General features: G+C 42.1%; 1 protein-coding gene across 7 annotated transcripts in view; it reads right to left on the bottom strand.

The window, feature by feature from the left end:
* The window catches only part of ehbp1 (EH domain binding protein 1), a 103,371-nt gene extending 81,876 nt beyond the window's left edge, over nucleotides 1–21,495 (bottom strand). For 5 of the 7 annotated variants that reach the window (XM_068326705.1, XM_068326702.1, XM_068326706.1 and 2 more), the window contains exons 1-5: nucleotides 21,145–21,493; nucleotides 20,174–20,624; nucleotides 12,133–12,190; nucleotides 11,943–12,038; nucleotides 9,714–9,767 (exon numbers count right to left, since the gene is read on the bottom strand). In XM_068326705.1, the coding sequence (XP_068182806.1) occupies nucleotides 9,714–9,767; nucleotides 11,943–12,038; nucleotides 12,133–12,190; nucleotides 20,174–20,277 (312 nt within the window). In that variant the 5' untranslated portion in view covers nucleotides 20,278–20,624; nucleotides 21,145–21,493. Of the gene's footprint in view, nucleotides 1–9,713; nucleotides 9,768–11,942; nucleotides 12,039–12,132; nucleotides 12,191–20,173; nucleotides 20,625–21,144 lie in introns of all 7 variants that reach the window. The other 2 variants (XM_068326704.1, XM_068326703.1) reach the window with 2 other exon arrangements.
* Between the last annotated feature and the right edge of the window lie 3,084 nt (nucleotides 21,496–24,579).

Genomic DNA, 24,579 nt, shown 5'->3' on the forward strand with positions numbered 1-24,579 from the left:
CTTTCGAAAAATCATATGGTATGAGAGACTATGGATGACGGATGAGAAAAAATAGATTGTCTTGGAGACCTCGGGACACATTCTTCATTTATGACCCGTATTCGTGTGGTTCACAGAAAGTAAAAGTCAAACTTAATTTACCTTCTAGAATGAAGCCGAGGTAATAATGCTAGCCTCGCAGCCAACACCCAGAATCAACTGGCTCTGGTTGAACACAGCAGTCAGCAGATTGGAGGTGTGTGCGTATGTGTGTGTGTGTTGGGGCAGAGTGCTATTCCTCTTGCCTCAAGGTCACAGTTATTGGAAATGGAGACATCCAATGTGCTCACATCTCTCTTTGAATCCGCACACAATGGAGTGATTCCTCTGTGTCAATTTGGCCTCCCCTCACAACTGATAAGACAAGCCTTTTTACATACTACCTACGAATACTGCACTATTGGCGTTATAGACGCGCACAGACGCTCAGATTAAGACCAATTTATTCATCTGCTACTATTATATGTGAGGATTTATTTTTCTCCCCCCCAAGCAGTGTGTATGTATGCATTTTTAAATGCAACAATGGACATAAAAGGCATGCAAGCACTATCACCGCAGTGGAGAATTACAATAACAATGGTGTTAATAAATGGAATGAACTGTGCAAATGAATTTTGGGTGTATTATTACGCCAACGTACGTACACACACACATACGCACACACACAGTCATAACGTGCAAGTCAATATCGAAATTCAGAAATCTATAAGGAAATCTATTTAATGCCAAAATAAGAAGGTGGTATACTGGTATGGGAGTTTTAGCCAAGCGTACTGTAGGTGGAGACAGTTCTGCCTAAACTTGCCTAAAAGAAAGAGTCCTCTATATTTTTACTGTGTTTGGACTCTGTGGACTATCACCAGGAAACAACACAGTGAAGACTTCACCTTTTATGAAGGCTTGTTGAAGAAACTCTAAAGACGGGTTCTGCTGTGCTTGAGCTGCATACTAGCTAAAGCATAGCTATTCTGTGGTTGTAGTTGCTTGGCTGTGTATGATGAAAGCACGTCTTCATTTTAAAGACATATCACTGGAAAATGACCAGCTTGCAACAGAGAAGATACTTATTTGCTGACATGCACTCACGATCACAAGAAAACGTATCAAACTATCCCTGTTATTAGGCTTAATGACATCAAAGTGCAAACCTGTTAATTTAATTCATTTCAACTGATTTATCAATTGATGGGACTTTCATCTGAGGTCAAAAATTCTTTGTTGCCAGATTGCAAAATCCAGTTATCACACTTATCACTGATAATCAGTCAACGGAGAAAACAAAGCCAAGTGTGTAAAGACAGGAATGCCTTTAATGCGAGGGTTTCCTCTGATGGCAGCAGATGAAAGGAGGAGAGTCACAAACCAACCAGGCCTTAAAAGGTCTAATCCTGACTGGGAGAGGGGCTGTTTTATTGCAAGCTAATCTCCTGCTAGCTTCCAGCACCAGGCCAAGCACACATAGAAATACACAAAAGAAAAGTAATATTCTAGAGGTTCAACCATATTAAAGAAACCTCCAGATATAAAAGCTATCATCTCAACCCCGGCCAGAGCGCAAGTTGCTCCACCTGCAAAATAATCATCTGGCTTGCTTTATACTTTCTGACTTTCCCAATAAGGTCATGTTTTCCTGCACTGCTGTATTTTTGCATCATGGCTGTGTGCTCTGGTTGAACCTATATTTGAACATATTGTAGAGATGTACTTTGACTATTAAATATCCTGCTAAAACCGTAAGAAAACCTGCTATGTCTGACAATCTCAAGTTACAGAAAACTAAAACTGTGCAAGTCAGTTTGCTAAAAGACAAATCGGCGATGGTTACTGTAAATTAATTTTCTCTGTACTGACTAATCAGGGATAACATCGAAAGCAATAATCATTCCACATATATCTCCAATTTTCATTTAGCTTTTCCAATTAGTTGGCAACACAATTCACCTTAAGGAAAAATGCCAAGATAGACACCAAGTCAGCATCTCATGTCCTCTCTCTCCCTTCATTTCTGTCCCTCCCGCCCTGCCTTCCTCCCTCTCTCATCTTATCAGTTTGTCCAGGGTGCCCTCCTCTCTTCGACTCTCAGGGTCTTTCTTTTGGGTGGACCTCAGTGGCCCCCCCATACACACTCAGACCCAGAGCATGCACTTCAGACAGGGGGCTAATGGGAAAATAAATTACCAGCAGGCAAAAGCCCTGGCTCTGCACTTCTGCCGTAGAGAGAGAAAGGGACATGGGGGGGGCTGTAAAAGAAGAGAGGGTGGTCAAGAAATTGATGCAAAGAAGGGTACAGAATTTGAAAATTCAAGACAGAGAGGTGGAAGGCAAAGAAACTGAAATAAATTAAAAAAAGAGAACAGTCAAATATTGAGAAAATGAAGGAAAGAGGCTGATGGGGAAAGTAAGTTGGATGAGGGGGGAGGTCGAGGGAGATGGACAGGTCGATAGGATTATAGCAGAAGTCCATCCCTAGTCTGTGAAGTGCCTGCTCATCACTTTTCCAACCATTCCACCATCTCTGACCATCATAAAGACGTAAAACGAGCAACGACATTACTGCTCAGACGACTACAGCACCAACAGCCCAGCTACTACATCTGGGATTGATTCCTCTACTGCTTTGAAGCAGCAGTTTAGATACCAGCGTGGCAGATTGACCACGGTGGCGGACAGCATGGGAAGAGCATTGGAGTACAAAAGATACCAATACACAATATTAGGGAACACCTAAATACAAGTGATGCAAAACTGACAAAACCGGTGTGTAAATATTGTTGCGAAAGCAAGAAAATAAAACCAGTGATGATACGAGTGGCGTCTCCACGGCTCAGTTGGTAAGAGATGTTTTTGGCTTTTGGGAAACTTGGTGGTTCAATCTCCAGATTTTTTGGTCTAAATGCCACAACCCTTGAGCAAACCACCGAATCCTTATTTACTCCCCGGGAGTGCTGAGAAGAGCTTTTTGATTGACAAAACTCCAACAAAATCTTCAATGTGCGAGATTTGACAAGTAAAGACAGAAATGAAAGTATACTGTATTGAGAAATAACAATGTCTTCTAACCTCTTGGTCTCATTTTCAGGCTCTGTTTGTTTGGCTGTTTTAGCCAGACTGCTGCAATCTGAAAGAGCTATGATAGGGCCCTAATCCAGAGCAAAGCTGATTTGCGTAATGGGGAGGGTGGGGGGGTGGGGTGGGGTGGGGGTTAAGACAGCCAGAGACAAGAAACAATTGCCCCAAGTGAGAGTCTTCTCTCTCTCCCACCCTGCTCCATGACAAAGGTGTACTCTCCATGCTAAGTGACAAATCTGGGGAGACAAAGAGCATTAGCAGGGTGATGCTCTGCATCAGTGCCTCTGATTGTGGCCAACTGAAAGAGAATCTAATATGGATTTTAAAAAGAGGAGAGGGAGAGATTAGAATGAAAGAGAAACAATGAACACCTTCTATCAAGGGGGAATTAGTGGAGGGATTGGATAAGGAGCTGGTATACCTTAGTGTGTGTGCATGTGTGAAAGCTTGTTCATTGAAATTCCTTTTGCACGATTAAACAATAGGGTTCACCGGTTCTGTTAATGTGGATCTACCTATGATCCTAAAAAAAGCACCGGTGGCTCTAACTTAAATGTAAAAGTACGCTTTGTGTAAAGCAGAATTCAATCGACATTCAATAGCAAATTCGCCCACTAGTAAGAATGTGTCCTTCGTCACGACTCACACGGGTGAGAAGCGGAGAAAAAAGGGATTCCTCATGGGTATATGCCGTTACTGCAACCTGCCTCCAATCCCTGATCCTATCCTCTTTGGGTGCAGTAGTCCAAACACAGATTTATATCCCAAACAGAGACACAAACGTGTTTGGGGTTCAGTCCAACTGTCAGTGGCCGGCTTAGCGCTGACATCAGAGCACACCACCAGGCCCCATTCATCGTCGCTTAGCGGAACAGTCGCCTTAGGTCTCCAGCAGTTGTGCGTTTGTGCATACTCATAAACAAACCGATGCTTGTCCTTTCTGTGAGGAGATAATGACAGCCAAGGTGAGTTTAACCCGAGTTCACAAATGCCACCGAAACGCCTACGTACATCACACGAAGGCCCCGAACCAACGAATCGCCCACACAGGCCCAGCAGGTCAAGCTTGTGGATAAACAGGGGGATTTGCAGAGGGCAGTGTTTGTGGGCCACATAGGCCTGTCTCCATCACGAGCAGCCATCTAAAGTCCTACACAACAAAATAAATAACCTAGAGATAGAGATAATAACTGCCCCACTTCGCATCGCATCAGAACCATCCGATGGCCCATCATAACCATGATACCAAAAACAAGGCGAGGTGAGGAAGGAAAAAGAAGTCTGGCCAAAAAGGAGGGCCGTCGGAAGGATTTGAAGCCGTAACGCCATGGAGGACAAACTCAAAGCCGACTGATAAGAGAAGCAGCAGCCTCAGATGAAAAAATCTGAACTGTAGCTTAAAGGAAAACTTTCATAAAAAAGAAAAACAGAAACAATTAGAAAGAAAAGGCAAATAAATCAATTTTTTTATTGTTTCTACAGATGAAAGAAATAACTTCATATGTGCATATTTGTCAGAGTTAACACTGAATTCATTCATTCTGACTCAACTTCAGTTGAGAAGACAATGTGTTCACAAACAAAAATTTGCCTTCCACAAAAACTGAGATAATTTTAGTAGACGGTGCTTCAGTGTGACTAGGGATAAACTTATTTACAGGTGTTGAAAGAATGCAGTCATTCGACCGCCCCAACATCATCATCTACGGCTACGGATTTGTGTTTTTATGCCCTGTCAAAGGGGTCACACAGACTTACCACTGTCCATCTGTTTTGCCCAAATGTTCAACGCTCCGGTTTGTAACTCCATTTCAGGTCAAAACACACAGTGACTATTGGGTCCGTCCTGCAAGACCACACAGGTGAAAATGCGGATGTTTACCAGGATGCACTTTTGTTTTGATGTTAGTTTGGGGGTCAAACATCGCACCGAGTGAGCAAAACAAAAACCTGTTTCGGCTGGTTTTTGCCACCGCATGGTGAGTGTGTGGGCTGGAAAATGTATCTATATTCCTGTGTGAGATTATGTGTGTGTGTGGTGTGTGTGGTGTGTGTGTGTGTGTGTGTGTGTGTGTGTGTGTGTGTGTGTGTGTGTGTGTGTGTGTGTGAGACCGAGTGTGTGTCTGCTGCAGAGTCTGGTGACATCTGCTGCATTGTTGGTCGGGAGCAGAGCGCGGTGGGACGCGGGAGCCTCAGACTACGGAGATGAAAGCCGAGGTCACAACCTGGACCAGTGGGACAAGACACTCGCACGCAACACACAAAGTCGCAGGTACAAACGAAAGAGGCGCACATACAGAAAATGAAGACATGTGAACGTAGGAGATAAGCGAAAACACAAGGATGACAGACAAGTGACAAAAACACTGAGGAGGTAAAGAGTAAAAGTAGGAGAACTCAACACGTAGAGATACAACACAACTAAGGAGGTTTCTGGCAGTGTGAAATCACCTGTAAATGATAATCATGGGGGTTTGTTACCCTAAAATGAGCCCTTATCGATGGAGGAAGCCTGCCATACGTCTAAACTGGCCCTGACCCGGAGCACTGTACTGTATTGTGAGACCAGGAGTTTCGAGATGATTGTAATCTGACGCTAAATCCTGCACAGCTAACAAACATAGTAGGAGAAAAGACCGCAACACACATTTGAGATGATACCTTAACCTATTGTCTTAGTTCTGGAATGGCCACCAAGTCGCACACATATGACACCTACACAAAGACACACACACATACACACACCTCATGGACATCGTAGCATTTAGTCAGCAGACTAGCCATGTGATGGGGTGGTGTGGTGTGGATTAGGGGCCACTAAGCCTATTAGGGCGACAGGAGGGACCACCCGGCCTCAAAAGGCACCTTCGACAGTCTGCGCTGGACAAATACACACAAAACTGACGCCCAAAATACAGCAACAATGCATTGTTTTTTGTTGCAGTCTAATTTACTTGTGAGGAGGAGTTTGCTCTACATTGTTCCAGCGTACCTGCCTTCTGCTGCCCGTGTGTGTGTGTGTGTATGTGTGTGTGTGTGCGTGCGTGCGTGCGTGTGTGTGAACACAATGACGACATGCTGCATGTTGGCACAAAATGGAGTATTTGGACTGTTTGTGTTTGTGTGCACACCTAGGGAGGGGGTCCAGACATGGGAGGGAGTGCAATCGCCAGCATCTGTTGCCTCTTCTCAGGGCCATTAGATTAAATTAATTTATGTGAATGTGCGATCCCTCCACCTGCCTTACAGCAATAGACACACACACACACACACACGCACACGCACACGCACACGCACACACACACACACACACACACACTCACTTCCTATCAGCTTCCGACTACACAAAGCAAATCATTTAAAATTAGCAGTGTGAGCACACGTGGAAATAAAAAAAACAACACACGTTTTCTTTGCGAAGCAACAAATTAGTGTGCGTCGAGCTATCAAACAACTTAAGAAATGGAAAACGAGTAAAGGTGAAAACTTTGGAAACACACGCGTGCACACAAGAACAAATTAATCCCAATTTGTCGGCCGCGGCATGGGAGAAACTTTTGGGATTTCATACTTCATACCAGCTTTTGTCACCTTTGCGTGAATAGCCGAGGGCTGAAATAATTGTGTTTTTCTTCCCTGAGGCCCAGTCAGCGCTCACAAGCCACTGGCCTACGTAATGTGTTCCACACAGCGAAGAGGAGGGGGCCGGTACACACACCATCACGCCGGGTTCAATACAGAGGGGTGTGTGTGTGTGTGTGTGTGTGTGTGTGTGTGTGTGTGTGTGTGTGTGTGTGTGTAAAATGAATCTGATGGAGTTGGATGTGGTCCACAATATACAGGACAACAACAGACAGAAAGAGAACGTAGTAAAAACGTGGGTCAAAGGGCGACATCATCTCTTCATCTTCATTATGCACCAAGGTTAAAAAAAATCCTAAATATACAACATAAAATTTTTTAAATTGATCGTACACATGTAATCATTTAAGAACAGCTCACATGACGTTACACTCAAGTAAGTCTAAAGAGGTGTTCAAGAGACAATCGGTTTTGAGCAGATTTGAAAAATAACAATGAGCTTTCCTTGAAGCAGCCGCAGCATCGGGTCGAAGCAGTAAAAGAGGGCGTCAAAAAGCTGCGACTCCTTCAAGTGACTATTTCAAAACACACAATCGAAAGTGTGAAAATGTGCAGCAGACAGGCAGGCTGTCACGCAGTGTGAGCCATGTTCGGGCAGAGAGGCCATGTCTTTGGAAATTCTACGAATTCTGAGTGACATTGATGTAATGTGAGTGAGAAAAGGGCTGAGGTATGGCTCGGAGGGAGAGCCATTGGGGGTGGGGGGTGGGGGTGGAGTGTGTATCACTGTACATTCAATGTATTCAGACATGATAGCTTCTCACTTTAAATACAACAGTCCTGTGTGAGAGTGTGTGTCTGTGTGTGTGTGTGTTATTTAAATCCCTCCAAAAAGCTTTGAAGAAAATTGGTCATCTCTCGCTTTGGCTGATATGCAAACACACACAGACGTACATACACACATTAACAACCCGCCCCCCTCCCTCCCAACACATACACACATGCAAATACAAAAGAGCATGTCAGCACAATGCCTTCAAATATAGCTGTCCAATCTTTTGACTCTCAATTTGCCCACCTTTTTGATAATATGCACCTATTTGAAAAAGGGTGAAAGGCAAGGGTAAGCGTGCAATTTAGAGATACTACTGTGTAGCCGTTTCCAGCTGGCCCACCCCTCCCTCTCTTTTTTCTCTCCATCTTTTGATTATGCGATTCATCTTGGCAGACGAACAAATAGAGGAGAGAAAAAGGTACTGTTTGACACTGCCATTTTCAATGACAAAATACAATCTAACCAGGGCCAGTAATTCGACGGGAAGGGATTAGCCTCGCGCGAGGTTGGACCCCCAGATTAAGACGAAGCCACAGCACAGAGATCTTGAATTTCATCATCACCGGTGCTCAGGCACAATGGCGTATTCTTCCCCTTTTCTCCTCTGCCGTCTGATGAGGGGTCAGGAGAACTCACCTCTCCTCTCTTTCCCCCTCCACCTCCTCGGAGCGGTGCCCGCTACCACATCCATTCTTCCTTCCCTGCTGACTTTGAATTAGCGAAGACATGTGAAGAGGTGGAGATGGTGTGCGAACGGAGGAATGCGAATAGTCAGAAGGAAATGTGGTCAGGCATATGTAAGCATTTAAAATATCTGTATTACGTTCCACCTGTCTTCACACGTATGTCAAGACAGACATGCATGCACTCACAGCTGTGTAAAAATACCTATCCTAATGACACACACGCGCGCGCACACACACACACACACACAACGACATGAGCATGCACGCACCCACACATACACACATGCACACTCACTGAACATATGTGTGTTATCCAACAGATTTAAAGTTGAAGGGTCAAACAGGGGTTTTCACAGTTCTTAGGGCAGACTGCCCCCTGGTGGCCAATTTGTAAATTCAGTTTATGCTCATCTGCTCTCATCAATTAAATTCTAAAGGCTGCAATAAGTAATGTCTTAATAAGGAGTTAAACTAGCAGCCTGTGAGTGTGCTTTAAATAAAAACAGGTTAACACAAGACACAACTTTATAACCCAAGAGAAGTATCTTCCTGCACAAAATAAAATCCATCATTTGTCTCGTTTTGCCGTAGCCGTCATTTTATTCTTGCCTTCCCTCTGCAGTGCATGAGGCTGCCCCTCAGTCTCCTCTCTCCCTCTTTTCTCCTCGGTTCTCTCCATTCCTGCTGTCAGTCTGCCGTGGCTTTGATCTCTCTGTCATTAGTCAGGTATGCAGAGACACAGCAAACCTACACTGTGGCTATTCCCACAGTCTGTCAGGAGAATACTGCCTGACTTGCTTGTCTTCTCTGCTTTCTATCAAAGACAAATAGTTGGACTGGGTTCTGCCGTCGTTCCTCGGAGCTGAATGTCTGTGGAAACTGACTGAGGCAAAACGTCTTGACTGCCCTTTTCAAGACCCCCATCTCCTCACAGACAACAGTAGTTGTGTCAGCAGTTCAAATATACAACAGAAACATCGTGAAGACTTAATTAGTGATCTTTCAATTGGTCCTAACACCAGTCCAGGAACCATCGACGTTCAGTTCCAAATGCTCCTCTATCTTCCCGGTGTTCGGTGAGCCATTGTGAGTCAGTGTTTATTCAGTTTTGCCTTGGAATTCACACTTCATTCTTTTAATGGGAATGGTCGTGACTCATGCGACAAAAAGCGGGAAAAGGGTAAATGAGTGTTACGAAAAGCAGCTGTTTTAAACAGGTAGTAGTTATGAATAGACTGACTGAACATTTATTATCTTTATACCCTCAAACTCGACTGCGTTAAGTCCGTTTATCTATTTCAATATGATAGAAATCAGCTCGGACTTTTTTAACCTGAAGAATACCAGCCACTGACAGAAGGATGTAATAGCATAGCCTGACCACAAGGTGGCAGAATCCGCATACTGCATGTCAACATGAAAGGCCTAGAATAAAGTTGAGGAATCACCAGTCACTGTCAGTAAAAACACAAATAAAGAAAATAGTAAATATTACTCACATTTTCAATGACAAATGTCCATTCTTTGTCTTCAAACTCCTCTGCATGGGGATCCTGCAAAGGTGTTGGAAAAAAAGAAATGAATATGCATATGAGGGCTGTCTCGATGCAGTCACAAATCAGAAATCATTACTCAAAATTACAAAAGCTATCATTGAATAAAGAGAAAAACAGACAAAAATACAAAAATATCCCTAACTGCATATTTCTATTTTTAAATTGATTACCACGCTAGAGGCTGCAGTTTATTACTGGAATCCTTTGGAATTATATTGACGGGTATTTTAATGAAATCTCTCTGCAGTACAGAGCAACTCCACCACAAACTACTACTAATAAGCGTAATGAAAGGAGGATTTTTTGTAGGATTGCTGTTATGAGAGCGTGTTTGTTCAGTAAGGGTCACCTGATAAACTGGTAAACTGGAGCGTTTTTTTCATACATGCTTCTGAAATTCACTGTGAATCACTCTCCTACCAAACATTCATGAAAACACAATAAATACAACATGTTCTGTCTATGGGATCAGTAAACACACACACAAACACACACACACACACACACACACACACACACACAGAAGCCCTGATGACCAGTCTGTCTGGCGGGGCCTGTGACACACCCCTGGAGAGAAATCAATATTCCTGCAGTCTGGAGTAGAACACACACAGCACAAACACACAGAGGAGGTCCAGCTGCTGTCTCCTGCATCCAAATGTCACATCTTCCTTTATTACCCACTCTGTATGAAAGCCAGAGGAGCTGGGTCAGCTATTACATAAAGCTGTCAGAAGAGTCTCAGTTTAGTTGTTCAGTTGGAGAGAGGATCTCTTTTCTCTTGTTAATGTGTTTTAGCATTAACAAGTACCTTCACAGGTTAAATATTTCAAACCTGACACTGTTCAACCAAACATTTAACTGTTCCATGAAGTTGGAAAATACAGATGTCCTATTAAAAGAAAAAAAAAAACATATAAATGTCAAACACTTCCCTGAGAACGGGGTGATGCTGCTGGCTGTCTGCTTTCAGGATCGAATCTATAGAACAACTTCAAATACTATCTATGGTATATGATCATGTCTGGATCTTTTCTTAGTTTATAAAGTTTCTATGAGGCTGCTGCCAGTGTAAGTCTCACTGAAGAAAAGGTGCAAGACTGCTGAGCTCCGCTGATTTTACTGCAGCACTGCATCACCCATTTCAGTATCAATAACCTTAATCTTCAACCTTTTATAGTTTTATTCCTCATCTTGGGCCACATGTTTTTATTTCATTTCCACAAAATTATTCTTTTTAGTTGGGATCCAAACCAGTATTAGCTCTTATTTAACAATAGATTTATCAGATCATTTTCTAGTATTAAACAGGTTGACTGGTTCAGAAGCAGCTTTGGAGACAGTGTCAGATCAATCAACATCTGTGTGATCTCTGATTCTAAGAGGCTAAGTTGTGTGAAGGGAAGCAAAAAAAAGGGAGAGACAAGGAAAAAGAGAAAATCTAAATCTAAAAAAATCTCTCCAAGCTGGCACTCATAGGCAGTGAATATTAGACTCGTATAAATCCTGTGGCCAGATGTTTCTTGTTGCTCTGTTTGTGTTCATAGTAACGCCTTAACTAGAAAAACTTAAAAAGTTCATAGCGAATCAGGCCGTTTGTGCTGTTTAGACAGAAAACTAGCTTTTAGGCTGCAGAATGTGTCAGAATGTGACATTGCGCCTCGTTACAAAAGGAGCTTTATTACTTCCTCCGAGACAGGATGTCCAAAGCAGGACCGGAATAGAGACGCCAAAATGTACTGCAGTGTTAGACGAGCATTACCTTAGAGAGAACAGTTATAATGTGCTACAAATGCACATTTAACATCACAGAAAATAAAAAAATGCTTATTATTTTCATGATGTCCATACGTAGAAGTAAATTAATCTCCTTATCTCCTACTAGTTTAATGCAGTAACAACAATCTGCTGACACACACAACAAACAGAGGCAGGTATCTGAGGGCTATTTAGGACACGGAAAGAGGTAATGAGACACTGAGCCCTGAGCTAGCCTGTCAGCACACAGCATGTTTAAGTAAGGTAGGCGCCGTGACACACTCCACCAGCCCACATGTGCAGTTCACTCACACACCGCCCAGTCTTACAATAATAATCATAAAATTCTTCAGATTTCTTTTATGCATAAATAAGAAGTGTCACTGTTAAATAAATCAAACGGGTGGAGCTTACCTTGAAAAGAGTGACGGTGATCTCAATGTTCTCGGGTACGGGCCACACCACCACCCCTCTGTAAGGATTCTTGATGCCGGGCTGCCAGCTGTGGGACTGCAGGATGGAGGGAAGTTTCAACTGAGGAACTTTTTATTCTATTGCTCCTTAACGCGCTGTTTTTTTTAAAAGACACTCATCAAAAACAAACCTTGGAGGATTTCCGCCGACTCCTACGCGTCCAAACCACCACCAGTTTGTCTGGCTGCCTGTGAGTGAGCAAAGAAAACACAGGTTAGCAAAAAAAAACCAACTAGACGGTATGAATTCATTCATCAATCCACCCACACAATGAAAATCAATGGGGCTGATCAGAGCTTGTTTCTCAATGTCTTCCATTCTCACAGGCCTGCTGCCGTACACACACTCACACACCTGACACACACACCGTTGTGAATAAATCATGAGATGTGAACAGAACACGGCGCACACACAAACATGCACACGTGTGCGCACACACACAAACACAGGAGGTTGTGCGTCGCAGGAAAAACACTGCAAGAGGCTGAGGGTTACAGCAACCTAACCGAGGCCAGGTGATAGGAGACACAGGTGATAGAAGACACAGGTGATAGGAGATGCATGCATCCACTGATTCCCTGTAGCCATGTGTCCTATCTGCCGGTGATACAGTTCATATCAGAGGCATCATCTCTGCATGAGATGCATCCATCTGGGATCCGTGTGTGTGTGTGTGTGTGTGTGTGTGTGTGTGCGCACGCAGGGTTCTGTTGTTGAACACTGCTGAAGAGCGAGGCACAGGGAAGACAATGGCTGTCTCTATGATGGACAGAGAGAAGACAGAAAAGGGAACAATGAACAAAACGGACGAGAGAGATGAGAAAAGAGGAGTGAAAATTTCAGCCTTGAGGAGAAACCTAAACTGAATAGAGGAGCTTTTGTCCGACAGAGTACAGAAACGCACGTATAATACCATCTTTTTATTTTCTAATTTTAATGGTACTTGATGTACCATCACCCTGACAATAATGCTGCCTTATTATTACATCACTGTTTCCACAACTACTTCCTTAAAAGTGGCAATGGAAGTCTTTTAATGGCACGCAGCCAATGAACAGATGATGAGGCTATTTACTCCCCTCTCTGGGATACATCAGCAGCGTGGGAATTATTCAGCTTTGGTGGGGGAGACAAAACACACACGCAAAGTAACCCCATGGGCAGTTTGCGAACTTGTTGCTATGGTATAAACCTATTGCTATTGAATAAACATATTGATGCGCACCAGGTACGAAGCAAACGCTAATGGATATCTGGACCAATGGTTATTGAGGAAACACTTTCTTTTCTTACACAGCTGTGTATCGCGCATTGATTTGCTCATCCCCTCCCTCTCTGACAATGAACCGAATACCCTATAAATACACAGTCATTTAAACTTCATCAGCAAAACTCTCCCTTGCTGTCGAGACAAATGCAGCAGTGTAAACACAATCTGTACAACAGTCTCTTACCAGACTAATAAAGTGATCACAAACGCGACACAAACCCACATTTAAGGGCTTAAAAAAGCCAAGAGTAGTGCAGTCTACAGCACATATGTCAAACTCAAGGCCCGGGGGCCAAATGTGGCCCGCCACATCATTATATGTGGCCCGCGAGAGCATAAAAGGTCAGAGTGTCTAAAAATTAATAGATCAAAAGTGTGCTTTGACCAAAAACTACGTTTCCCAGTATTTAAGCCCATTTTAACTTTGACAAAAACGTTTTGAACAAAGTTAATGTCCTAACTTGTGTCAGATGTTTCTCGTTGATTGATGGAGTTCTATGGGTTTATACCCTGACAAATTAAAATGTTATAACAGAGAAAAAAAGACTTCTTTTTTTTTCTGTGAAGCTAACGTTTGTAACTTGATTAAGTAATAAATTAAGTTATTAAACAATAAGGAGTAGTTACATTTATATTACATTACACTGAGTTACATTTACAAGTTATATCTGGCCCTTGGTGAAAATGAGTTTGACACCCCTGGTCTACAGTGACAAAGATCATCTATACACCTCATACCAGATGATATCAAAGTCAACGTCAAAGTAAGCTTTATTGTCAAATGTACTATATATGCATGACATACAGCACAGATGAAATTGCAGTCCTTTCTGACCCACGGCAAACAGGCAGTACAACACAGACAGTACAACAGGCAGTACAACACAGGTAGTACAACACAGGCAGGAAAACAAAGGTAGTACAACACAGGCAGGACAACACAGGCAGGACAACAGGCAGTACAACCCAGACAGTACATCAGACAGTACAGCACGAAGTATTAGACGATCTGCATATCTACATGATATTCATGAGGCAGTTTTAGTAAATATGTGCATCCTTTGACATGATGCTGCAGTTTACTGGCTCATCCCCAACGCACTTTCATTCCTCTCTCATTAGATTTCTCCACATTAACTGTACTTCTGTAAAAGACTCTGTGGGGAGGAAGGTAAAGTCCCCTGCAATGTACTTCCTATCTAAACAAATTGAGATCCTACACAGTTTAACTCTCACAAGGGAGAAAAACAGGAATAAACACAAACTGAACTGTCGTGCATACTTTGGCTTCACAAACGAAGCAACACGAGATGTGGAATCCACGTGTGCCCTGAAAAAAAAAGACTGAAGACTAACTCTAGTTTCCTGTTAGGACACGCTCAAGTGACTCGAGATCCTTTTTGTCGTGACTGAAAATTGAATTGAACACATCGCACGTCCACACAAGAACATTCATGCAACTCATGATGCTTTTAGCTCATGTGCAGCTACGAAATAAAGTACGGAACGGACATACAAGCTAACTGACAGCCAAAGGGAAGGACTGAAAACCATCATGTGCTTCAAGTACATCAATGGAAAAACAAGGAGCCCCCAGCGAGGACAGCTTTAAAGCAGTGGTACATGAGCAGTCAAGTGACTGGAGTCCAGCAGAGCGACTCAATTATCAAAATTATTCTGCAAAAAAAAAACACACGATGGATTAGTTTGTTTGTTTTTTTTAAAAAGATGAGTTTTGTAATAAAGGCTGCTTGTCAACGAGGTCACTTCAATAATTAAAGCTAATAATGAAGCTGGAACATTATCTTTACAGACGTGAAGAATCTACAGAAGGGGCTGGTCTGCAGATGGACTGTACTCACTACCTCTCTGCAGATGCAGATGCTGCAGTGCTGCTGTGCAGAGTAATAAATGATGAGCAGGCTCCAGTGCTATGTTTTGGGGGGTTTTTTGCCTGGCAGCAGTACACGCATGTATGCATGCACGTGTGCACACACACGCACGCACACACACACACACACACAAGCAGATGAGTTTACATCACTCTTAACAAACCATTGACATTTTCACCACCCTGTATGTTTCATGCTTCTTGGTATGTGGTGTGTGTGTGTGTGTGTGTGTGTGTGTGTGTGTGTGTGTGTGTGTGTGTGTGTGTGTGTGTGTGTGTGTGTGTGTGTGTGTGTGTGTGTGCGTTTGTGTGGGATGTGGGCTGTCAATAGATGTTTGTGTCCATAATTGCTGCAGAGAGCGACTACATTTGGGTGGATTCTACTGCAAAGCAGTTAAAGTGACATGATCATAAACAACAACAAGAGAGGGGAGAGGGGAGGCATTCATGTTAGAAAAAGGTTTGCAACAACCGCGTCATCAGGAGAGGAACAGATTAAAAGCTTCAAACTGTACTGAGAGGACGAAACAATAAGTGGACTTAAAGCAGCAGTGAATGTTATAATTAAGGAACTAAGTAAGAACACATTAGTAAACACCCCGTTATCAATAATGAAAACCATTGTGTTTGCTTAGGTTCTGAAAAAGACACTGTAGATCAGTGCTGCTTTATAAAGCTGCTAGATTTAGATTATTATAGTATTACAAGATGCAGATTTTGTTAGGTTTAAGCACTTTAAACTATGAACTTGAAAAACAGAAGTATCAAAAATCAATCATTATTTATTGACTTCCTGAACATGGAATTACCAAAAAGCAAAAAGATTTCAGCTAAAATCTTGTATTGATTCAATTGAAATATTTTTGAACAACCAACAAAATCAATTATTAATTTAGATAACTTGTAATCATTCTGGTAATTCTTTTGGACAAGTTGATCAAAGATTTGAGCCCCAAGAACGTGTTTCCGAACTTCAGTTCCATCAGAATTGCCGAGAAATTTTCATTTTGATTCCACATATTGGTTGCTAAATAACATTCCATTGTGCTCAAGCTAGTAATAATAAATTTTATTTATAGGTACATTTCTCGGCACTCCAGGACACCGCACAGACATGTTAGGTCTGAAAAGATAAAACAGAACAGGTTCTGTTCCACCCAAATGCCATGGCACTCAAAAGCTGCAGCTTCATTTCATTTTTAACACCTTTCCTGAATGTATCTCATGCAAGAGATGAAGCACACCTAACATGATTCAACACATTCACATACACAATGTACAAATCACCGACATTTGGCGTGCTGCCCTGGTCTCCATCGTCCTCACCCTCCTTCTCTGTCAAGGACTTAAATGGTTGCAATGGCGGGACACAGAACGCCAATCCAAGTTCATCTGTTCTTTTGTGAACAGTAACTGCTGACGTGTTTCTTGTCACACTAAGTTTGGATTATACTTAACAAAATTGAACCTGAATGACAGAATATATTGCAAGCTACGTGTCGGACCATGTGACTGAAACTAACCAACCAATTTAGGCTCTTTTGGTGCACACCCGCAGGCTTGAATAAAAACTGCAGGAGAAGCCTGCAGCGATAACTCAAATCGTGAGGTTTCATGCAAAATTTGTGCGCAAAAGAAAATATTGAACCATACTCAATCGGTGCCATGATTTCACTCAAAAAACAACAGGAAAAAAAACCCATTTCAAGGTCTTGAAATTTGAACAGATCGGAGAGACACATCAAACAGGTTTGGGGGAAGATGTTTCTCCGGCAGACGTGATGGATGCTTTTCAAAATGCACACATGTTCGACAGAAGACGGCATGTCACAGCCTGACACATGCTGTTCAAAAAAACAGTGAGACATTACCCAATAGACTGATGCCTGCCCTATTTTCCAGGATTGACATCAGTTTACATGCTTTAGCAAATTTGGTGTTGAGTATATTAATTCTGTGACGATATGATAAGTAGGCAACCAAGAGAGCTATCGTTGAGCTTATGGAAAATTGATAGAATCATATGGATGAATGCTAATCTTCTGTCAATTGTAGAAATCAACCTTGGACCGAAGCATTACAGTATATATACAGTGCACTGTTTGGCATGGATTAGTCCTGATGCACAATGCTGTCTCCTCCCATCCCGCCCCAAGAAAGAAAGGCATAATATATATTTTATTCATGGAATTTACACAATTCACTTTCCAACAGAGCATGAATATCTTTTATACATTGGAATCCATACAATGGACTTGACTTGACCCTGGTGTGGGCGTCTCTTATCCATGCTTGTCACACAGGCAGGCAGAGTGAAGCAGAGGAAATGGTCAAGTGACATTAACCTGGGTCGAGGGCAAAGTCGGCATGTTACAGGTACAAAACAAATAACACACACAAAAAAAAAACGGTTAAATATCAACACCAAAGTACAAACTAGGCAAGAATATCTGTATTTCTCAAACGCGTCTCTATTCCACTTGCCGCTATCCAACCTGAACCTGGATGTGGCGAGGACGCTAATAGCTCACCTTCTGCTGAGGGGACGGAAGCTAGCCCTGTTCAGAGCACTGACACAGCTTTTATGGGCATGTATTGGAAAAACATGAGCTTTACAGTATATTTCAATTTAGTAATAGATCAATATACAAAAATCAACTGGTTGGATAGCTTTCTGATGCAGCCAAGCTTCTTGAAATTCTCTCTGTATGTCTTTATTTATTCGTCATACAGTTGGTTTTGTCACATTTCTTATGAACTACCAAGAAAAACACTTTTCCTGTCTCCTGAAATGGCTTACCCTCTATAAACACTGATGTTTCATTCTGCCTTCAAGCTGTGTCAGTTGTTCACGATGCTTTAAATCACATACAGCACAATAAGAACAATTAGACCAGTGTAAAACGTTTTACCCTTTCAGAATTCAGGAAAAGCTGCAGGTTTTCTAACGTCACCCCTGAAGGCTTTGAGACTTCAGATCCATTTTAGCTCTAGGGACTGTTTCCAGTCTCCATGGATGGAAACTTTCCACTCTAACAATAACATACCGTACCGATGAAGTCCAAGGATGGCTGAAACTGAACGGTAACACTTTCTCATATGCGTTGAGCAAGGCGTTGCTCACTTAAGCACATTTGCTTGAACACAAGCTGAGGAAACAGGCTTGTATTCGGCCTACACACACACACACACACACACACACACACAGGATGGAACGTCTTGCTTCAGCAGATATGTAAATACCAAGTTATGCAGTATCACCTAAAATTCAAATGAGTGTTAGTGCCGCAAACAAGCAAGAGGCTGACGAATGACAAGATGGACCGCTTATGATCTAAATCTGACAGAATGACAAATATAAAGCCGACTAGCGCCAAGCACCATTTCAACTTATTACGATCAGCAAAGGCTGACTTGATTTAGATTTTATGTTCTTTTCACATTTAACAAAAACTAGTCGTGAAGTAGATATAACTAAATTATTAACCAAATGGTCATGTGAATATCTCTTCCGCTTAACAAGATAAAAGATCCCTGCTCCAATTGCAAAACAAAAATGTATTACTAACTGCATTCTGAGCCCACCCACCCTTTGCTCGAGGAAGAGATGTACATTTTTGTCATTCCATTCTTCAACACGTTAACATCTGTCCCAGGTCTAACCTTAACGGGGGCCTGGATAGTCACGTCTCCAACTGCTTGAGAATCCATGTCTGCAGGCATTACATGTGTAAAGTCTTTTCTCTCTACAGCGTTTCTTCAAATGTCCACGGTTTCACTCATTAAATGACAGTCCTGCAGGCTGAAGTGTAGAATATAACCGCCTCTCTCCACTTAAGACTTCTGAAGACACATTATCCAGCCCCTCAACAACCTTGTTGCTGTATACATTGTTCATTCATTACTACACCGATGTACTTGGACGGTACCTTCATACGGCGAGGCTGAAGCCACGAGAAAATCAGCTGCACTGAAACAAATCAATTCCAAGGGACAACATTTTTCATGATGTAGAGCTGTGAATTGATCTCGACTGTTCTGTTGATAACAGAAAACACGAATCAACTACTGGATGAGAGGTTTTATTCTTGTAATATGAGAATAGCACATTCTGTTTAATGCAGCGATGAAGTCAGTGAAGAAAGTTCAATAATGAAAGGGTTCTACGTGAAACTGATCTGAGCAAGGTATGTGGATCATTGAGAGGAACCTGGTCATGATTTATGGAAAGAGAAACTGGTGTCGAATTCCCTAAATACAGCCCTTTGGCATCTTCAAAACGAAGCAACTCACACCAAGCTAATCTGCATGAATAAACACACCTACAAGTTAGAAAAATGTGTTATTCATTCTAGAATTAACCACCTCTTTATAACATAACGTATGTATTTTTGTACACTACGGCTGCAAATGTTTCTAGCAGTGGTCACATTTTATTTAGGGTGGAAAAATGTGAAACAGTTCCAAATTTTAACTTAGAGGAAAGAATATTTTGCTAATAACAGGTAATAGACTAAGTGCTAAGTGTGTCTTTTTTTCCACACAGCAGCTTAAGTTTTAAATGAGTGAATATGCAAAAAAGCTTTAGCAACGTGGGATCTAAAACGAAAAAAATAGTTATCAACTTTACTAAAGGACATTTCAGCAGATCCAACATGAGCTCAATTCAGGCCTTTAGGTCACGGGAGACACAGAATTTCTCTCACTGCCAACTCACGACGCAAGCAAAACAAATCCAACATCAGTGCAAGCAAAAAAAAAAAAAATGTTGCAATTTTACAAGGCAGTCGGCCCCTCCTAGCTGCAGACATGCCTGCACACCAAGAAGACTGTGTGTATGTGTGCGTGTGTAAATTATGGCCACCAGAAATGAGCTCAGCATTCCAACACACACACACACACACACACACAAACACACACACACACACACACACACACACACACACACTTTTCATGGGACTTAAATGACAGCACTATGGTTGTCGACGATCCAACCCTAAAAAGACTCACCATTTCTTTGTACATTCCACTATCAGCTCCTGATATGAAGCCACAAACTGGAATTTGGAAGCATGCTTCCCCACACGCTGCAGTCTCTTCCAAACCGAAGCCATGTTTCTTTGGGAAAGGGGTAGTTTCTGTGCACCTATCCCACTCTGGACTTCCTTCTTTGGGCTTCGTTCAGACGAATTCTCGCTAGTATTCAGAAGCTCTGGTGGATATCTAACCAGTGCAGATGCATAGCAAATGTTTTACCGGAAGCACATTGAAAACAACCAGATAAAGCAGCACACCCAGTCGTGGCGGTCGAGCTTTTAAATGCTGCTTGATAAATCCACATGAAAGGACGCAGAGTCTCTGGAGAAGTGATCGAGCTTTGATTTCGCGGCGCCCATGATGAAAATTAATCCATTATTTCGACAGAGACAGGGAGTAGCCCAGTGGGTAGGAACACATCTTCCTGTAAATAGAAAAAAATAAAAAAAACACACGATCAGCAGAGATTCAAACTGCAAAGCTCCGGTACTAAGGAGAATCTCTCTTAACACCAAGTAAATGTTGAACGTCCCGGTGAGGAGATGCTTTGTCCGTTTAGCAGTTATCCCATTACTGCCTCGTACAGCGGTGTAAATGTTAATGTTATCAGTGCTCGTTGTCGGCTATTTGCTGGCGTCACATGCTAACCTGTGATGTCAGATTTGGAAAAAATATGAATTTATGTGTAGGGACAGTAACTGAGATGTGATGACATTACATTAGAAATAGCCTCGGGAAGGACACCATTTATAAAATTTGCATTCAGGAGCACAACTAGAAACCCGGACTAAAATAAACAAGTTGTAAACATTGAATATTTGATGGAATGTCTCTCAATCCAGGGTATAGTCAGAGCCGCTGCGCTCCGCTAACCGGAACGATTCAGCTGCTAAGCTAACGACTTAACATGTGAAAGTAGGTTAACTGTGACTGTTAACATTCACCTTACTGTGATATCCACGGCATTATCATCGGCGTTGACAGACGGCGAATTGTGCAGCAAACTACGCCGAGCGAACGCAGCCCTCTTGCAAGCTAATTACTGTATCACCTTCTTTGCGGCAGTACCGAAGACAACCATACACCTAGCTAGGCTGCTAGCGACGACGGCTAATCACATCACACGAGCGCTGACACATTTGTTCCACAGGTAGTTTCTGGACTTTAGGACTGAGACGGAAACTATATTTACTTGAGTTTGTCCCATAAGTTGGTAAAGTAAAATATTCCAACCCCCAGTCAGGAGTTCCCACAGGAAAGTCGTCCAATTGTTATTGATAGTTTAACGCTCTGTACCTTTGATGTAGGTAAAGTGTAATAACATTTAAAGCACTTCCTTTTGTTGCTCTTCAAAATAAAATGTTCTTGACCAGCCACACAAGAATAACGATGGAACTTAGACTCAAATATGTGATTATTATGAATACTTTGGGAATTATATTCACAATTTCATTTTCTCTCTTCAAAATAATGAATGGTAAACTGACGCAAAGTTTTCTTTCGAAGTAGGGTATTTTGTTTTGAAGGCCAATGCCGTGTTTTCCGATCTGGAGCGTGGTTCATGCTGTTGCCTTGACGGAGATATGCCTCTCCATCGTCTCGCTTGCAGGACGACGGAAGCCTGAAGAAACGCCTCCAGATTTCAGCCATTGGTGGGATTCTTGTCTGTTTACATATTGTACAGATTCATGAGGGATTTCTGGGTTGTTGACATTAGTCTGGTCAAACCCAACATCCGCTCAAGACAATTCTTACGTGGGAAAGTAGATAAGTACTAACTTGGAGTTTTCATTGGATTGATTTTCACTGTCCTAAGGATTGAACATTTATCAGTCCTGTATTGTGCAGGAATTGGAATGAGTTTACGAAAGTGACGTCACGGCCCACGTTGTCTCTTGTGGTGGTTTCAAATCAGCAGCGATGGTCGGTTATAGTAAAACCAAATACAAACACAAATCTGCCATTAACGTGGGTGTCACAAAAGAAGTGGAGCACTTCACTAAGGCCCCCGCCGCTATTTGACAGGGTTTGGTTTTGAATATTTTTTAATCAAAAATCTGATTAGAATATTAACATAAATCACAGGAAAAAAAAATAAAAGCATACAGAGGAATTCCACATTGGGCTGGATTAATTCACATTTCTGTCTCTAAAATCATTCTGAAAATTTTGAGTTTTGTCTGCATAATCAATTAAATTCAGCTCTTCATCGATGATTTTAAATGTCACTCAGGTACTGTCTGTGAATGTCTGTCACACCCAAAAACCATGCAGGATTGTGCCATCTTTTATCACCAATTCTTACGGTAGCACAAATGTGCCTCAGCAGTTGACATCAAATAAACTCAATAATATGTTATTTCTGAAAGATGTGTGCATGAATGTGAGGGAGAGGGAAGCCACTGGTTAAACGGGATGAACACAAAACATCTGGTTCACCCATGACACTGTAGGATCAGAGCTCACCCCTCAGGCTTGCACTAATGAGGATCAGACTTCCATTTCCTGGTTCTGTCCCATTAATAAGTGAGTGTTAACCTTGAAGCCCTGGATGCCTGGGGTGGGGTCTATTTTACATGTAGAGAAGACCTAAAATACCTACCTTCCATCTTGCAAAACTTCCAGATAGCAGGGGAGGCAAGAAAAATGACAGCACCACAGAGGAGTAGACAATATGTGGCCGATTAACTTAAACTCCAAGAAAGATATGGGTGTAATAACAGGAAATTGGCGCTGTATCCATTTATATGTTGCTTAATGTGATATGCTGCCAAGAAGCTGCTGGCTTAACTTCCTTTATCTACTTATTTTGAAGGGGCTGGATGGTTGAGATCTAACTTGACTGCAAACAAGCCCAGTATGATTCTTATCATGAGAGCAACAGAATTTAATATAACTAAAAGCCAGCAATTTTAACTTTCTTTTTTAAAAAAGAAAGAAAGAAAGAAAATAAACTAAGCTGTTTTTAAGTACCTTTTTTTGCTATTATTTTGAGATAAATCACAAAAGTATTATGATTTTTTTAAATTTATTTTTTTAATATTTAATATAGTCCTGATGAAAATGAAATAAAAAGAATCAACCACTTCCACTTCCAAATCAGCTTTCATAAAGGGACTGTAGATGGATGTTTTGACACCCCTCATGTCTATCTTAGCATCACAAAGCGGTTTGTCAGGCCGCCTTTCCCCGGGATATTGTTTGTCATTTGAAAACCTTTCAGGGTTGAGGGCCTGAGCTGATGTGACGGCGGGGGGCCGGCTGATCCTGCTGCTCTGTGTTGCCTGTTTACATTTTACTCTGACAGATTACAGGGAGCCCCCCTTTATGTGTCAAGGAATGCTTTGATGTGACAAATGACCCGGTCCTAAATGACGCTTTGTGTGTCTGTCCACATGTCAGCAACGGTGTCAATTCATTCATAAGACAGGAGGAGGCCAGGCCTGCCAGTGTGTGCCTGTGTGAAAAAACTGGTATATTATATTGCTGTATTGTAGGACAGTGAGAGAGAGTGGCAAAGGTCAAGTGGAGCCCCGAATGCTCCACCCAAACGCCTCCCCTCTCCTCCTTGTCTCCTGTCTGATTTATGAAAACAAATTATCATCTGCATCCCGTTCCCAGATGAGGATTTTGTAATAAAATTTGTATTCAGTTGGAATGTCTTAATTACTGGGAAACTACAGAGACGGTACATCAAAAGCTACGTTGTAATCACTACAGGAACATGAATGCAACACAGGGGACATTTTTATTCTTCTCATCCTAAAACATGAGCAACAGAGATGAGTGCAACCCATTCTACATCTCCACCCCCCCCCCGCAAACTGAAATTTGCCTTTTTCTGGATAGAATATTTCTTGATATATTTCTCAGTACTGTTGCTCTTCTAGCCAAAGAAAAAAGTCTCTCCAGGATTAGTAGTTATGTGATTTATGGGTGTCAAAAACAGATTAGCTCCACTGTTCATGCAGTCATTTGGCCAAATTCTGACACTTGCTTTGTGTGCGTGTGTGTGTGTGTGTGTGTGTGTGTGTGTGTGTGCGCGTGTGTGTGTGTGTGTGTGTGTTCTGATTTGTTTTGTCTTGTTCCACAAAAAATTTCATCACTCAACAGAAGTCTAGTCCATACACCAAAATTATTGCTCCTGCAATAGCCCGCAACAGATGTTTAACGCTTAGCAAATGCTTTGAAGAGTATTGCAGCTCTGATTTTGTAGGCCTGTTGCATGGTGGGCATTTATGAGTGGTCGTACAGTGGCTTTTTTTTAATTGATTGTCATATTGTCTCTCACTGTGCAGACAGTGGAAGTTTTACACTTGACAATTCGGTCTATTTTCCAGCGTGGAGAGCCAACCCAAACATGTCCTCTAGAACCTAAG

This window comes from Antennarius striatus, chromosome 11 (genome assembly GCF_040054535.1).
Source record: "Antennarius striatus isolate MH-2024 chromosome 11, ASM4005453v1, whole genome shotgun sequence".
NCBI classification, from domain to species: Eukaryota; Metazoa; Chordata; class Actinopteri; order Lophiiformes; family Antennariidae; genus Antennarius; species Antennarius striatus.